The sequence below is a fragment of the Lepidochelys kempii genome, chromosome 17 (assembly GCF_965140265.1).
Source record: "Lepidochelys kempii isolate rLepKem1 chromosome 17, rLepKem1.hap2, whole genome shotgun sequence".
NCBI lineage: Eukaryota > Metazoa > Chordata > Testudines > Cheloniidae > Lepidochelys > Lepidochelys kempii.
Genome location: NC_133272.1, coordinates 400777 through 417812, shown reverse-complemented (window position 1 = coordinate 417812; position 17036 = coordinate 400777). Strand labels below are relative to the sequence as shown.

Here is a 17036-nt window from a genome sequence, read left to right as displayed (position 1 = left end):
AGTGACAGAGGATGTGGAAAAAGCTAATGTGCTCAATGCTTTTTTTGCCTCTGTCTTCACTAACAAGGACAGCTCCCAGACTGCTGCGCTGGGCATCACAACATGGGGAGTAGATGGCCAGCCCTCTGTGGAGAAAGAGGTGGTTAGGGACTATTTAGAAAAGCTGGACGTGCACAAATCCTTGGGGCCGGACAAGTTGCATCCGAGAGTGCGAAAGGAATTGGCGGCTGTGATTGCAGAGCCATTGGCCATTATCTTTGAAAACTCGTGGCGAACGGGGGAAGTCCCAGATAACTGGAAAAAGGCTAATGTAGTGCCAATCTTTAAAAAAGGGAAGGAGGAGGATCCTGGGAACTACAGGCCAGTCAGCCTCACCTCAGTCCCCGGAAAAATCATGGAGCAGGTCCTCAAGAATCAATCCTGAAGCACTTACATGAGAGGAAAGTGATCAGGAACAGTCAGCATGGATTCACCAAGGGAAGGTCATGCCTGACTAATCTAATTGCCTTCTATGATGAGATTACTGGTTCTGTGGATGAAGGGAAAGCAGTGGATGTATTGTTTCTTGACTTTAGCAAAGCTTTTGACACTGTCTCCCACAGTATTCTTGTCAGCAAGTTAAAGAAGTACGGGCTGGATGAATGCACTATAAGGTGGGTAGAAAGTTGGCTAGATTGTCAGGCTCAACGGGTAGTGATCAATGGCTCCATGTCTAGTTGGCAGCCGGTGTCAAGTGGAGTGCCCCAGGGGTGGGTCCTGGGCCCAGTTTTGTTCAATATCTTCATAAATTATCTGGAGGATGGTGTGGATTGTACTCTCAGCAAATTTGCGGATGATACTAAACTGGGAGGAGTGGTTGATACGCTGGAGGGCAGGGATAGGATACAGAGGGACCTAGACAAATTGGAGGATTGGGCCAAAAGAAATCTGATGAGGTTCAATAAGGATAAGTGCAGGGTCCTGCACTTAGGACGGAAGAACCCAATGCACAGCTACAGACTAGGGACCGAATGGCTAGGCAGCTGTTCTGCGGAAAAGGACCTAGGGGTGACAGTGGATGAGAAGCTGGATATGAGTCAGCAGTGTGCCCTTGTTGCCAAGAAGGCCAGTGGCATTTTGGGATGTATAAGTAGGGGCATAGCGAGCAGATCGAGGGACGTGATCGTTCCCCTCTATTCGACATTGGTGAGGCCTCATCTGGAGTACTGTGTCCAGTTTTGGGCCCCACACTACAAGAAGGATGTGGAAAAATTGGAGAGAGTCCAGCGAAGGGCAACAAAAATGATTAGGGGTCTGGAACACATGACTTATGAGGAGAGGCTGAGGGAACTGGGATTGTTTAGTCTGCAGAAGAGAAGAATGAGAGGGGATTTGATAGCTGCTTTCAACTACCTGAGAGGTGGTTCCAGAGAGGATGGTTCTAGACTATTCTCAGTGGTAGAAGAGGACAGGACAAGGAGTAATGGTCTCAAGTTGCAGTGCGGGAGGTTTAGGTTGGATATTAGGAAAAACTTCTTTACTAGGAGGGTGGTGAAACACTGGAATGCATTACCTAGGGAGGTGGTAGAATCTCCTTCCTTAGAAGTTTTTAAGGTCAGGCTTGACAAAGCCCTGGCTGGGATGATTTAATTGGGGATTGGTCCTGCTTTGAGCAGGGGGTTGGACTAGATGACCTCCGAGGTCCCTTTCAACCCTGATATTCTATTCTATGATTACTGATACCTGGAGACAGTGTGCCAGGTTCTGATCCCACCTACAAACATTCCTGACCATGGCAGGGATGAGGGGCAGCTGGAGTTCCGCTCTTACTACACGGGGTAGAATAAGGGTTTAAGTTCTCTGCTCAAATGCCTCCAGCATGCCTCATGGGCATTGCACGTGTTTGTATTTCTTTGTGATGGAGACATATAGGGAGGAGGGGACTGAACTTAGTCCTGTTCTGCTTGCAGTTGTGGGCACTTAGTGCTGAAGTGGGCAGTTTCAGATTCTTGATCCTTATTCCAGAACTGCACTGGATCTGATTAATCAGTCCCTCTGTGTCATGCACAAGTCCACAATCACATGAGATGTGGCGAAGTGGCAGGGGGGGAAGCATTGGGGAGAAATATTCCCCAGTGACTCACCAGAACTGGGGGCAGCAGAGTTTCCTCCTGAGCCTACGCTCGCTGTTGCACAATGCTGCTTGTAAACTTTTCTTCGTTAGCTGAGGAGTTTTTTATATCTTAGGTTCTGATGTGGAATGAAGCAATTGCTCTGTGAGCTCATATCCTATCTGTGCCTCCCTATCTGTCCTGGTTGGATACAGATTTCAGAGTAGCAGCCGTGTTAGTCTGTATTCGCAAAAAGAAAAGGAGGACTTGTGGTACCTCAGAGACTAACCAATTTATTCGAGTGTAAGCTTTCGTGAGCTACAGCTCACTTCATCGGATGCATAAAAGTGGAAAATGCAGTGAGGATGTTTTTATACACACAGACCATGAAAAAATCGGTGTTTATCACTTCAAAAGGTTTTCTCCCCCCACCCCACTTTCCTGCTGGTAATAGCTTATCTAAAGTGATCACTCTCCTTACAATGTGTCTGATAATCAAGGTGGGCCATTTCCAGCACAAATCCAGGGTTTAACAAGAAACGTCTGTGGAACGGGAGGGGGGGAGGGGGTAGGAAAAAACAAGGGGAAATAGGTTACCTTGTATAATGACTTAGCCACTCCCAGTCTCTATTCAAGCCTAAGTTAATCGTATCCAATTTGCAAATGAATTCCAATTCAGCAGTCTCTCTCTGGACTCTGGTTTTGAAGTTTTTCTGTTGTAATATTGCAACTTTCATGTCTGTAATCGATTGACCAGAGAGACTGAAGTGTTCTCCGACTGGTTTTTGAATGTTATAATTCTTGACATCTGATTTGTGTCCATTTATTCTTTTGCGTAGAGACTGTCCAGTTTGACCAATGTACATGGCAGAGGGGCATTGCTGGCACATGATGGCATATATCACATTGGTGGATGTGCAGGTGAACGAGCCTCTGATAGTGTGGCTGATGTTATTAGGCCCTGTGATGGTGTCCCCTGAATAGATATATGTGGGCACGGTTGGGCTTTGTTGCAAGGATAGGTTCCTGGGTTAGTGGTTCTGCTGTGTGGTATGTGGTTGCTGGTGAGTATTTGCTTCAGGTTGGGGGGCTGTCTGTAGGCAAAGACTGGTCTGTCTCCCAAGATTTGTGAGGGTGATGGGTCGTCCTTCAGGATGGGTTGTAGATCCTTGATAATACGTTGGAGAGGTTTTAGTTGGGGGCTGAAGGTGACGGCTAGTGGCGTTCTGTTATTTTCTTTGTTAGGCCTGTCCTATAGTAGGTGACTTCTGGGTACTCTTCTGGCTCTGTCAATCTGTATCTTCACTTCAGCAGGTTGGTATTGTAGTTGTAAGAATGCTTGATAGAGATCTTGTAGGTGTTCGTCTCTGTCTGAGGGGTTGGAGCAAATGCGGTTGTATCGCAGAGCTTGGCTGTAGACAGTGAACCGTGTGGTGTGGTCTGGGTGAAAGCTGGAGGCAAGTTTGCAGACGACACTAAACTGGGATAAGAGGTAGATACCCTGGAGGGTAGGGATAGGATACAGAAACACCTAGACAAATTGGAGGATTGGGCCAAAAGAAATCTGATGAGGTTCAATAAGGATAAGTGCAGGGTCCTGCACTTAGGACGGAAGAACCCAATGCACAGCTACAGACTAGGGACCGAATGGCTAGGCAGCAGTTCTGCAGAGAAGGACCTAGGGGTTACAGTGGACGAGAAGCTGGATATGAGCCAGCAGTGTGCCCATGTTGCCAAGAAGTCCAGTGGCATTTTGGGGTGTATAAGTAGGGGCATTGCCAGCAGATCGAGGGACGTGATCGTTCCCCTCTATTCGACATTGGTGAGGCCTCATCTGGAGTACTGTGTCCAGTTTTGGGCCCCACACTACAAGAAGGATGTAGATAAATTGGAGAGAGTCCAGCGAAGGGCAACAAAAATGATTAGGGGTCTGGAACACATGACTTATGAGGAGAGGCTGAGGGAAATGGGATTGTTTAGTCTACGGAAGAGAAGAATGAGGGGGGATTTGATAGCTGCTTTTAACTACCTGAAAGGTGGATCCAAAAGGGTGGATCTAGACTCTTCTCGGTGATAGCAGATGACAGGACAAGGAGTAATGGTCTCAAGTTGCAGTGGGGGAGATTTAGGTTGGATATTAGGAAAATCTTTTTCACTAGGAGGGTGGTGAAACAGTGGAATGCATTACCTAGGGAGGTGGTGGAATCCCCTTTCTTAGAAGTTTTTAAGGTCAGGCTTGACAAAGCCCTGGCTGGGATGATTAGTTGGGGATGGGGATTGGTCCTGCTCTGGGCAGGGGGTTGGACTAGATGACCTCCAGAGGTCCCTTCCAACTCTGATATTCTATGATTCTGTGTAGGTAGGAATAGCGGTCAGTAGGTTTCCGGTATAGGGTGGTGGTTATGTGACCATTGCTTATTAGCACCATAGTGTCCAGTAATTAGATAAGCTGTTACCAGCAGGAGAGTGGGGTGGGGGGAGAAAACCTTTTGAAGTGATAAACACCCATTTTTTCATGGTCTGTGTATAAAAACAACATCCTCACTGCATTTTCCACTTTTATGCATCCGATGAAGTGAGCTGTAGCTCACAAAAGCTTATGCTCAAATTAATTGGTTAGTCTCTAAGGTGCCACAAGTCCTCCTTTTCTTTCTGGTGGGTATAGTAGGCTTCTGGGGTTTCTGCTGCTAATCTTTTTGCTTTTCCATATTTGCTCTCTTGTTGCTGCTGCTTTGTTGCTTTGCTGATGCAGTGATGGATACAGGTAAGCTGGGTGTTTTTTAGCACATTTCTAACATTCCCTTCCTTCCTGTATTTCAGTGATGCTTGGCTGCACAGTGCGTCTAACAAACATGTAGATACAGTGCAGTTAAGTGTTTCTTTGGGGAACCCTGCAGTAACAGCACTGAGGGTCCAGACTCCCGTGAGTGACTGCTGACCACTGGCTGTTAAAACTCTTCCTTTCTCTAAACCCATCCCTGATCCTAGTCTGTGTGTGGCTAACAAACAGTGATAGGTAGGGAGGAAATTACCAGTCTCTGCTGATTACTCTTCTGACAGTTAGCCCTTAGTGAGAAGATACCCTTGGGCCCTTCCCTTGCTAGGAATCCTACTTCCTCCCCTGCTCCTCCCACCACCTTCCTCTCCCTCAGCAAAACAAGCCCCCTCCCTAAGCACGCAGCTAGCTTTTTCATTCTGGCCTGTCTTCCAAAAAACATGATTACCTTCCCACACTGGGTCCTCCCTGCCCTGATGACTTCCCCTACTAGTTCTTAGCACAAGGGCAGAATTGGAAACCAGCAGCAGAGGGAGGCACAGCTAGAACCCCAGGGCAAGGGAGGGGAGAAGATTCCTAGCTGGAGGTTAACAGGCAGGGGAAGACTTACTCCTCCTCAGAGCAGGGTCAGCAGATTCTTAGCAGTCAGAAGCCTCTCTGCACTCTGCTGGATATAGTGCCACTCTTTGGCCACTGCTCTATCCTGTAAATTAGCCAGTTTCCAGGTACCATCCTCCTGGGAACTAGCTACTGTTAGTTGTTACTGCTTCTTGGAAATTATGAAAAATATCATCCTGGCTAGAGTGGACAAGTGTGGCATATCCATTGTAACACACTTTTTTGCCTTCTGGGCTACTGTTGATCTGGGACTCTGAGCAGTAAATAGGACAACACCATCATCCCCTTAGTCTGAGGCTAGCAATGACTGGCCTTAGTGGATAAAATGACCAGTCGTTATGAAACGGGACCTGCTGCTGTTTTCTCTTACTGCTGAGTCCCATTGGGGGACTTTGACATGTCATCTCTTTTCTCTGCAGTGAGTCTCTATACCTCCGTTTTTGGGGTGTTGCAGCTGCTCTGCTTGATGACTGCCCCCATGATTGGATACATCATGGACTGGAAGCTGAAGGAGTGTGATGATGGTTCAAAAGAGGCTGACGAGAGTGATGTTAATCAGTAGGTAGCACATATTGCAGGGTCCAATCTGATATCTTTAATTGACCCAGTTAAACTAAACAGATCTAATTCTGTTGTAAACTGATGAATATGAGTCCATATAGGGATTTGCACCAATTAAACTAAACTGATTGCCATAAATTATTTTAGTTAAATGATGCAACTTCTGTTTGTAGATGAGGCTGGAGTCTCAGGTACATGCCAAGACTCAGGTACGCCAATGTGGGGATTTTGGTTTCTTGTATCCTCTAACTTCTCAGGTTCCTAGCTGAGAGTTCTAGTTGCTGCTGCACTGCCTGTGTGATATATTCCTTGCTTTCCCTCCAGAGATGGTAAAAAAAGGAAAAAACGTGATCGCCAGATTCAGAAGATTTCCAATGCCACAAGAGCTTTTGTGTTCACCAACATACTACTAGTTGGATTTGGAATTACCTGTCTCATTCCTAACCTGCCCTTGCAGGTGGGTATTTCAGAAAAGGAGTTTTGTACTGGAGGATTCCTAGCATAGGCGCCGACTCTGTAGGTGCTTCAGGGCTGGAGTACCCATGGAGAAAAGTTAGTGAGTGCTTAGCACCCACTGGCAGCCAAGCTCCTCTGTCTTCCCCACCGCCAGCCCTCCCAGTGTCTCCTGCCCACCACAAACAGCTGTTTTTGCAGCAAGCAGGTCAGCTGGGGTGGGGGGGAGAGCGGGGTCAGGACACATGAGGAGGAGGGGAAGAGGTGGAGTAGGGGCTTGGGGGAAGGGGTGGAGTCAGGGTGAGGCCTGGGGTGGAGGGAGGGTAGAGGGGAAGTCAGTGCCTCTGGTTCCTGGGCTAAATGTGCAATGAAACAATAGGGACAGGCTAAGACAAACTGGGTCCCCCTTGGCTCTGCCTAGTGCTGTGGCCAGACTCCCCATGCCATGGCTACACTATGGCTCTACCTCTATGTGGTGGGTTGGTTGGCTCTTCCAGTAGAGCCATGATGCAGCATTGGCCACCACATTCAAAAATCCTGAGTCAGAGACTCAAAAACTAGAAGGTAAATAAACAGACCCCCAATGTTTACTACTTGTAACTCTGTTTTAAACCAATCTACTAGCTTTTCTTATTAACCACAAAAACTAGAAACTTTACTTTTATATTTAAATGAAATTTGAGACTCTCCATAATCATCTGAGTCCAGAAGCTGGAGCTTTAGGAAAACTCATGACTAAAATCGCTAGAGTTGGCAACACTGGGGAAGGGGTTGGTAATGGTAGAGATGCATCTCCAAGCAGAGTCCTCTGCTGGGCTAGTCTTGGCAGGGTCCCCCAGAGCAGTGAGATTCAGAGATAATCCAGTTAAAGGTATTGGGGCAGTTAACACCTTTTAGAATTGTTGCTTTAGGTGCTCTGCAGGCTCAGGCAGATGTCACTGAGTTGGTCTGTACTGTGTTCATGTTTTCAGGCCTTTATAGTCCTCATACTTGCAAAGAAACACACACTTTCATGTAAAATAAATAAATAAACCCTGAGATTTAGGCCTAGAGCACCAGCTCTTGTCAGTAGTGCCTTTTACTAATCCAAGTCTGAGCTACAGATAAGCAGGAGGTTCCTGGAAAATCTGTAAAGCAGAACAGTATGATACCTGCACAGACTCCACAGTTCAAGTCGTGGGCCAAATGTTGTCCTCAGTTACACCCTTTAGTGTCAGTGGGGTTATACATGTGTAAATGTTTGGCCTGTGGTATGCACCTGGAAGAGGCATGAGACATCAGGAGACAGGACTTTGATGACCTCTCGAGTTTCCATCCAACCCTACGTTTCTATAGCACAAAATGCACTGGGAGGATGCCAGCTGCTCCTCTCCTCACCCCCCCCCCCCGCACACACTGAATCCTTTTTTATTTTTCTCTCAAAGCTGTTAGAGAGGATCAAATTGGAAGTGAGTGAATAAAGCTAAGGAGAGAGCAGGCATGCAGATCTGTCTGCTCTGTTGAAATTTGGCATTTCCAGTAATGGAAGAACCTGAACCATTGTAAAACCTGAGGATACACTTTCAGAACAGCAACCTCCCTTCTGCAGACAGACTGAAGTGTGGGATATACTCATTGGCAGAAAGGGGAACTGTAACTGGGAACAAATTCCAGGCAGAGTTAGGAACTTGGGGTGAAAGCATTCTAGGGTACAAACATGATGTTAACAGAAGATTAGGGCGTGGTGTCCTGTTTCTTAGTGTTGGGGAGAGGGTACTGATTTGTTGGACCACGGTTCTGACTAAAGAGAAGAGGAAGAAAGATCTTAATTGTAAGTGGCATTCAGCCATGAGGAGTACCAGAAGGCTGATCTAAAGCCCATTGAAGTAGATAGGATCAGGCCATGTTAGCCAGTTAGATCCGAGAGTGTAATCCATATGCTTCTATTATATGGAACCTTTAAACCAGATTGCTCTTCTGCTGCAATTGTCAACATCTCAGCTGACATGTAACAATTTTCAAGAGAAAAAGATAAGTCAGGTTCAGAAAGCGCAATGTGCCATCATCTAAGACAAACTGTCTGTCTCTCCTTGCGCTGACCCTAGTGTGTGAGGGAGCTTCGTTTCTGGAGCTGCTTAGGCCTGTCCAGGAACTGGAGGAGCAGCAGTTGCAGAGGTGGAGTGGTGGTTTTGGACTGCTATTCAGCATTTTTTCTGCTTCTTTCAGATCCTTTCCTTCATTTTGCACACAATTGTGAGAGGATTCATCCACTCAGCAGTGGGAGGCCTCTATGCAGCTGTGTAAGTCTAACCTTGCTCATATACAGCACGTGACTGGCCTGAGGGTTTGCTTACTCAAAGAGCCAGGGTGGAAGGGACACATGATGGTGAGATCCTGCTGTCAGAGGGAACAACCGAGTCTACTTATGGCTTACTCTGGGTCACCACAGGACTTGGCAGCAGGACTGCTGTGTCCATTACTTTCCTTGCTTGTGCCTAATGCTGACCTGTAGTTACTTATTGCAGTGAAACAAGCACAGATATGCTTAATGTGGACCTCAGGTGCAATTCGTCCTAAACTGGCTTCACCATCATATGGGTTAAAAAGCTTGAAAACTTTAGCTAACTCGCCCTAATTATGAGTAGATACAGGTACATGTCTTGATGAAATATTGGTCAGGGCACTCTGACTTCTGGAGCACATAGCTCTGGTCTCAGAGCAGACTAGCTGTTTCTAGACATTTATCAGCTTGTCAGAGCATTGCTCAAAATAAATACATAGTTAATGAGACCTACACACCTTTACCCGGTAGCGTGGATCATCCATTCTGTATCCAACATATACAAGTTCTCAATATATATACATCAGTGTTCTCTTCCAAAACTAAAAAAAACTTATGTAACAATGGGAAGATCCATTTCCTCTGACCTGAACTCTTGGACTGAGAGACAAAAAGATCAATAACTTTTGCTATAACTTTTTTTTTTTTTTTAAAAAAACCTAACTGCCTGGACTCAAAAATCCATTAGTAAATCTATCTGGGGCTTTGCTTGCAGAGGTCTTCCTCTTTAAGTTCCATGGTAGCTTTTAACAAAGATGTGGAGTCCTCTGCTGTGTTGATACCTGTCAGTGTAGACAGTAGTCCACTTGTCCATTGCAACTTCTGAAACATCCTGGTTTAAACAGTTTTCTCTCAAACCTGATTTAAAAAAAAAAAAAAAAGTTGAAGTTTTGTCCAACCCCACCTCTTTTTCTAAGAGTCAAATTAAAAAATTGCACAACCGTGGAAAAACAAAGACATTAACCTGTCCCAAGACTTGCTTTTTGTAAGTAATATCTACTACTCAACAACTTTCCAGTCAACAATATAGTTGAATTTGACAGAGGATCAGACTTTGTTTCTAAATAAGAAAACATGTCTGGCACATACTAACCTGTTGTACAGGGTTTTGGTGATTTCCAGAGTGAGTTAGTTGTTGTGCCCAGATGAGCTGTGGGAATGAAACTGATGGCCCAGCCCCAGATGTTGGCTCAGATGGATGTACAATTTGAAGAAGCCCCTATGAAAATCTATTGTTTTCACCCTTTTTTGTTTCCTTTGCGTACTGAGAAGCGCTCCAAACGGGCCTGTGCTGACGATGGCACTATGTTTAATCTGCAATTTTGTGTGTTTAAAAAAAACAAACAAAAAACCCCCCCAACCCTATATTCGAAAATTCAGGTGGAAAATAATCCAGAGAAGAGACACTTGGACCCTGAATTGCACTGCCTTAAATGCCAATCTTAATACACATAATATTCAAACACAAGGAGACATTCCTGAGTTCTGTACAGCTGAGCTGTGAGCTAGGAACCTGCTGCTGGGAGAGATGCCCAGTCTGGTCCCCTGAGTAGCACAAAAGATTCAAGGTGGTGTGTGGTAACTATGTTGCTTTCTACGTTGACAGATACCCCTCAACGCAGTTTGGCAGCTTGACGGGACTGCAGTCTTTGGTCAGTGCCCTCTTTGCTCTTCTGCAGCAGCCCTTGTTCCTGGCAATGATGGGACCATTGAAAGGAGACCCTCTTTGGGTAAGAGAGGGAAGAGTAAATATAGTCTGCCCCAAACTTAGCATGAGGGGTTGGTGGTGAGGTCCAGTTTCATTTTGTTGAAAAGGAATCCCTTCCTCACAAATCAACCAAAATGAAAGGGATTCTACGCAGACCTATGGTCGTCAAATACACTGCTCTCCTCAGACTGTGACCAATAACTGCTCTAGAGGAAGGCAACTTGCCCACCCAAGCGCAATGCTGTTTATTTCTGGGGTATGTTTTTTTTTTTTTTAATAGTCCTTCCTAATTAATGCCTGCACAGACCAGACTGTCTTATTAAACTTCTCTTAACTCACATTACCTTTAAGATGTGTGGTTAAAGTTAATGAGCCCTGTGTTAAATCGAGCCATAGTTTTGGCTGATGCCCTGTGCCTGGGCATTCCAGGGTAGATGATTCTTTATACAAGTAGCAGTGAGAGTGCTGGAATCTGACTAGTGATTATATTGGAAATGGGGATGAGGAGAACCCTGTTCACACTTCCAGCAGCATGAGACTGGTGTGGATTGCTGACCCAGGTCTGAAACCTGGTTGTAGGGTCATAGGGCTCATGTTTTCCTTGAGAGGTCGGGAGTAAGCATCCATAAAAATGAGGAATCAGATGTCTTTCCTTTGGGAGTGCTGGCAGTGATGCTGGGCCCCTCTAGGAGATGTTCCTTTCCTGTGCAGATGGCGGTATTCAGAGGCTATTCAGCAGCTCTCAAATGTGTTAGGAATTCTGTATGTTCTTGGACCTGTCCGTTTTGTCTTTGTCTGCCCTAAATGCCTTCAAGAAGACAGGCTGGATTTTTTTCTTTCTAGAAGCTCATTATTTATACAGTGAAACACCACAACCACCAGTATAAATGGAAAGGATCTAAGGAGGGGAAGGGAAGGAAAGCTGCAGCATTAATTTCTGTTGCCAGTTCATGTGCAGTAGGTGTAGTGAGATCATTTTTTAGGTGGGAGTCTCGCTTTCTCCCCTTGACAGTGAATGCAGCAGAACTACGCACCAGTGAGCTGCAAGCCTCAGGATTCCCAACGAGCACTATGTTTTGGTTGCTGCTTGCACTAATCTTAAATTGTGAAGGTCAGGTATCTGTCCGGGATGGGGGCTATGTGGGGTTTCTCACTCCAACCCTGCCTCAGGCAACTTGCTTAAAGCCCTGAAACAGAGCCGCTTAGAGGGGGCAAGGATAGACTGCATCAGAAGGATTACATGGCTCTGTTGGAGGTGCAGGAGGAAGAGGAAGCCTGCAAGCAGTCTCATGAGTGAGTGGAGTCAAGCTAGACAGGAAGAAGCTTAATTCCTGGGTATGATAGCCAGCTCTTGGGAAAGCCACCACTACAGATGCTGGGTGTACTCCCACTAGCACTTAGCTGAACTGCAGGGCCAGCAGTGTTGGCATGGAACAGCCCCAGTCCCCTTCTCCTTCCCATGAGCATAAGAGATTGAGAAAATGTCAGTGCTGTAGACTGGCTGAAGTCTGTAATAGGGCAAGGCAGAGCAGTCACAGCCGTGGCTTTCTGTATAGCAAAGAAATTCTTCAAACATGGCACTGACTGACCTGCTTTTGCAGCATTTACTAGCAGAATCTGCATAGAGAGCTATGGGCAACGTTGTATAACTAAAATCCCCCTGTAGGCTGTTGCAGATGTATTGAGCAGGGCATCTCTCACGTCCAGCATGGGTGGGTGAAATAATGAGGCCCTGGGGCTGGCTTTTAGGTGTGTGTCACTGGATTGTCTCTTTCCTACCTATCTAATGCTGCTTGTCTCTGTCCTTGTAGGTGAATGTGGGGCTTCTTGGAGTGAGTATGCTGGGCTTCTGCCTGCCGGTCTATCTGATCTGCTATAAACGCAGGCTAGAAAGAGAGAAACAGCAGAGAAGTGACGATGCCAAACTCTTCCTCAAAATCAATGGCACTCCCAATGAGGAAGCCTTTGTTTAAGCCAGTGCTTCAAACACTGCCTCCTCTTCATGAGTTCCCCTACCACTTCAATGGGGCTACCTCTGGCCCAAGTCATGATCCTTCTCTCCATGTTCTGCCAGCTTCACACAGCATGATCAGCTGCCTTAGAGTGAAGACGGAGTGTGTTTCTAAGATGTATATGCCAGGAGGAGGCCTCCCTCTTCTTCTTTCCTTTTCTAAAAGCTACACAGATCACAAATTGAATGAGCTGAAGCCTGCCCTAACTGGCACTGTCTTGGCTGCAGGAGAATGACATTTTACTCACCATTACCAAGCTTGGCTACAGGACTGTAGTCCCTTGCTTGAAAACCCTGTGCTGTGAACATTGGAAAGGGGAATTCGTGCTGTGTCTTCAGAAGTAGATTTTCAGTTCATTGCTAAACACTAATCTCTGATGCTGAAACTTTTTCTCCATATAATGTAAAGAGATGGTTAATGAGCAATGGATTCTGCCACATGTGCCAAAATGAAGGGTCCAGTTGACTGCTCTTCCCCCTCACCACCCTCCAGCAGCCTGGTAGTCCTCTACCCCAGCCTGTAAGCTTTGTCTACATGGTAAGATGTCTGCTGTCTTGAACCATTCAGCTGGAAATTGGACCTTGTCTTAAGTGCTTTAGGAAGTGTTGCCTTTCTTCTTCTCCTCTCCCTGCAGTGGCCCTAAGAGAGGAGCAGCAGCTGGTAGTTTGGAGATAATCTTTGATTAGAGCTGAAAGGCTTTTTCAAAACTGGGTCCTATGGTGCAAAACAACTTCTGTTTCTAGGTGCTGGTTTTGTTGATTTGTCTTACTGTTGAAAAGAACCAACAGTGCAGAACTGGACTTGCATGTAGGAACTGGATCCTGTGACCACATGGAAGATTGACATGGTTAGACAATTTCACTAAGTCTGAGCAGGACCTCACAGCAGTAGCCTCTCTCCTGTGCTCAGATAACAGCCCCCTTTGAGAGAATCCAACACTCTGAACTGCTGAACACCAACTTACCTGTAGCTGACCAAAAGCTTCTGGTTGGCAGTGCAAGAGGAGCCTCCTAGGATGTCTGTGCTCTTTCTGGACAAGACAGATAGAGATCACTGACTGTGTGGTTGGGTAGACTTCACAGAAAAATAAGTGGACTTGGGGGTATCCGAGGAGGTCTCTGCTCAGACATGGAGGGGAATACAAAGGGAATTCTTGACCTGCTTATCTCTTCTAGCCATGCCTTTCCTGGGCCTTGTCTACACTGGACTTTTGTTTTTCCATAACCTTCCTGCTATTGCTATCAGTGACTCAGCTCTACAATAGGAGCACTAGTGCACACAGGCTGCCTATGTTCCATCTCGACCTGCTCTGAACAGGGTTACACAACCCTGGGTAAAGGCCAGTGGGTGGTATGCTTAATACTCCTATTGGCTGGGCTGAGCTGAGCTAGTACTTGTGATAGTGGGGAGATTATGGAAAACCCTGAGTCTGGTGTTCTATAGCAAATGCAGTAGTGGTGCTTTCTCAGTCTTACAGTATCTCCAATGCCTGGCACAGGGGAGAGTTTCTTGAACGTCCCCTCTGAACCAGGCAGGAAAAGCACAAGACTCTGCTGTCACTGTCCAGTAACTCCAAACTGGGATTAAGAGACAATGGTGCATCTGTATGCTCTGTCGGAAGTGACCTTGGATCTGGGGGGGAAGAGGGAGAGTTTGTCAGAATGGAAAGCTAACAGCTTTGCTATACAGGATTAAAACATTCAGGTGAGCAGACTACCCGAACCCTTTCCATTTAAAGAGTAAGCTCTGAAGGTATTTTGAATGGCACCATGGAAAAGAATCACTTTGTTAGAATCCTTAACAGACTCATCGGGTTAGTTAGGTTGCCAGTGCATAATGATTGAGCAGCAGCGCCCTCTGGTGTTACTGTATTGTAAAATCCCATATGCTATTTACAAAACAATGACAAAACATTTATTTCAGATCTGCTTGCCTGTTTTGAATAGATTCCTGCCACTTAACGAGTATATTTTAAACACTTGTGGGTTTTTACATGTTGCCTTCATCAGTTGTCACACTTCAAAAGTAACCATGTCTTATGTTTTAATACTGCATCAATGCAAAAGTACTTTATTCTATTCTGGTGGCTTCTTATAAGTTTGAGGAGCTTTGGAGATGTGTTACTGCACTTTTCAGCTTTTTTTTTTTTTCGTGTCAAGCAACAATTAGGGAGCACAGCTCAACTTGGCAATTTAGGTCTTAAACAGTAGAGAAAAATTTGCATATGTGCTTGGAAGACATACCAGCAGTAATTTAATTTCCTTGTAATAAGAGTATTTCTGGATGGTTTTCTGTAGATTTCTGCATCCTGTACTGCCAAGTGTTGCTACACCTAAATGCTCTGATATTGCACACCTGCTCACTCCAGGACTGTTTACTCAACAAGGAAAGATCAGCTCACATATTGCATCAGATTTTTAGTAAAATCTTTGAGTTGGAATTGTGGCATGAACTGCAGTCAGCTCATCCCATCAGCTTTGGAGAATAATGTGGTAAAGACAGAGACCTAATTTTCAAAACTGGCTACTGATTTTAGATGCCCACTATGAGAGAGTTTAAAGGGGCCCAATTTTCAGAAAGTGTTGAACACCCACCCTCCCTAAAGCAGGCCCCTTTAAACTGTCTCTGAGCATCCAGTTAGTGGGTGCTTTTGCAAATTGCAGCCAGAATCCTTAGTTCCATGCCTTACAAATGCAGACAGTCTGAGAATCGCAGTCTGCCAGCTGCATGACCTTACTGCATGGAAACCTTAACAGGGGTCTCAAATTCATTAGAGGAGAGCCCAAGATTCCATGTTTAATCATGGTAAGGGGACTAGGATATAAATTCGGGGGGGGGCATATTCCTCTTGATCCACAGCAGAGACCATACTAATGTTTCTGGGAGGCTTACACAGAAATCGGGTCAATACAGCCTTTATGGAGTAACTAAACATTTATTCTTGCATTTACATCCCCACTGCAATGACTAATTCCCTCCTGTGGAGGGCTTCTCTCCAACCCTATTCCATTTGCTGAAATGATCAGCAATGCAATCATTAACATACAGTATGTTGACATTGATGTGTGATCTCTAGGCTTTAGAACTGATACCCTATTCACTTGAATAGAAGGCAGAGGAATTCTGCACTCATTTAGGCTAGAAACATCATTTACCAAAAAATTAAACTGAGATTGTGGGGAATCTAGTTACGGTGCTCTCATGAATTCAAGTTACCTGGACCAGATCTGTCCACAACTGTTTGATACCCTAGCTTTATAAGATGCTTTAAAATATTTAATATTGTAAAGGGCTCAGATACCATGGTGATGAGTGTGGTATAAATGCTGAGAAACAAGAGACTTTCATGTCTATATGTAAAGGTCTAACAGGACAACCAAAATACTCTCATCCCTACAGTGGTGAATATGGTCCTTACCTGTGTATCATGGAACTGTATTATGCCAGGACGCTCATACTTAACATGTCTTGCTATCCTAAATTAAGCTGCCCATGAACATGTTTCCTTAACAGCAGAGTGAGTTTAATGAGGTATTTGTCCTCAGTCTGTCCAGCAGCATGATCCAGAGAAGAAACCCTAATACGCGTGCACAGCCCCTTTAAATGCATTAATGTTGAATTCTGAGCAAATGAGTTGCATTAATTTCATAATCTCCAATTGCTAGAAAAAAAACGTTTTCTAGCGTTCAGATGCTTTCTGTGCATCACTCACAACTCCATGCACTTCCAATCCAAAAAGACACAGCTCATCTCATCAGTGTATGTCCCCTGAATGTCTGAAAACAGAACACCACCCTGGTCTGCAAATGCTTGTTGCTATGATGTGGATGTGTCTCCAAGTCTGTTTAAGTGGTGCCTGTATAGAAGGTGTGCCTGCATTTTGGGGTGACTCCTGGCATTGATAGGGGTACTTTTTTGGATATGATTGGTCTTTTTATTTAGGATTCTGAAAATCAAAAGCTGTATTGAAAACCGGCTTTAATGTATAACTGATTGGCCAGTGGATATTTTGCAGAAAACAAAGGCAAACTTTGCTGAGAGTTTCATTCTGACCTAAACACTTTTGCAGTAATTAATATAACAGCCCCTAACATAGTGAGAGTGGCCTCTACTCCACAGGTCTTTTAGAGGAAAACTGCAAAATAATGAGATTATAATTAAAACATCACTAAAGTATGGGTAAAGTAGAAAGCTTCCATTTTGACAAGCTGACTAGTTTAGGAGACAAAATATAGAGACAAACATTGGAATGCAGGACAAAGCAGATACAATATTTTTGTAAAAAGAAAAGGAGTACTTGTGGCACCTTAGAGACTAACCAATTTATTAGAGCATAAGCTTTCGTGAGCTACAGCTCACTTCATCAGATGCATCTGATGAAGTGAGCTGTAGCTCACGAAAGCTTATGCTCTAATAAATTGGTTAGTCTCTAAGGTGCCACAAGTACTCCTTTTCTTTTTGCGAATACAGACTAACACGGCTGTTACTCTGAAACCTG

At 45.1% G+C, this 17036-nt stretch overlaps 1 protein-coding gene and 1 long non-coding RNA gene across 8 annotated transcripts in view; one reads left to right on the top strand and one right to left on the bottom strand.

Moving 5' to 3' along the window:
* The window catches only part of SLC43A2 (solute carrier family 43 member 2), a 75551-nt gene extending 61093 nt beyond the window's left edge, over positions 1–14458 (top strand). For 5 of the 6 annotated variants that reach the window (XM_073315822.1, XM_073315819.1, XM_073315821.1 and 2 more), the window contains 5 exons: positions 5904–6042; positions 6370–6502; positions 8704–8777; positions 10425–10548; positions 12338–14458. In XM_073315822.1, coding sequence (XP_073171923.1) covers positions 5904–6042; positions 6370–6502; positions 8704–8777; positions 10425–10548; positions 12338–12499 — 632 coding nt within the window. In that variant the 3' untranslated portion in view covers positions 12500–14458. The remainder of the gene's footprint in view (positions 1–5903; positions 6043–6369; positions 6503–8703; positions 8778–10424; positions 10549–12337) is intronic. The other variant, XM_073315824.1, reaches the window with a different exon arrangement.
* The window catches only part of LOC140899780 (uncharacterized), a 57674-nt gene that overhangs the window by 24537 nt on the left and 16101 nt on the right, over positions 1–17036 (bottom strand). For both annotated transcript variants that reach the window (XR_012155444.1, XR_012155445.1), the window contains exon 3: positions 9277–9676. This is a non-coding gene — a long non-coding RNA (uncharacterized lncRNA). The remainder of the gene's footprint in view (positions 1–9276; positions 9677–17036) is intronic.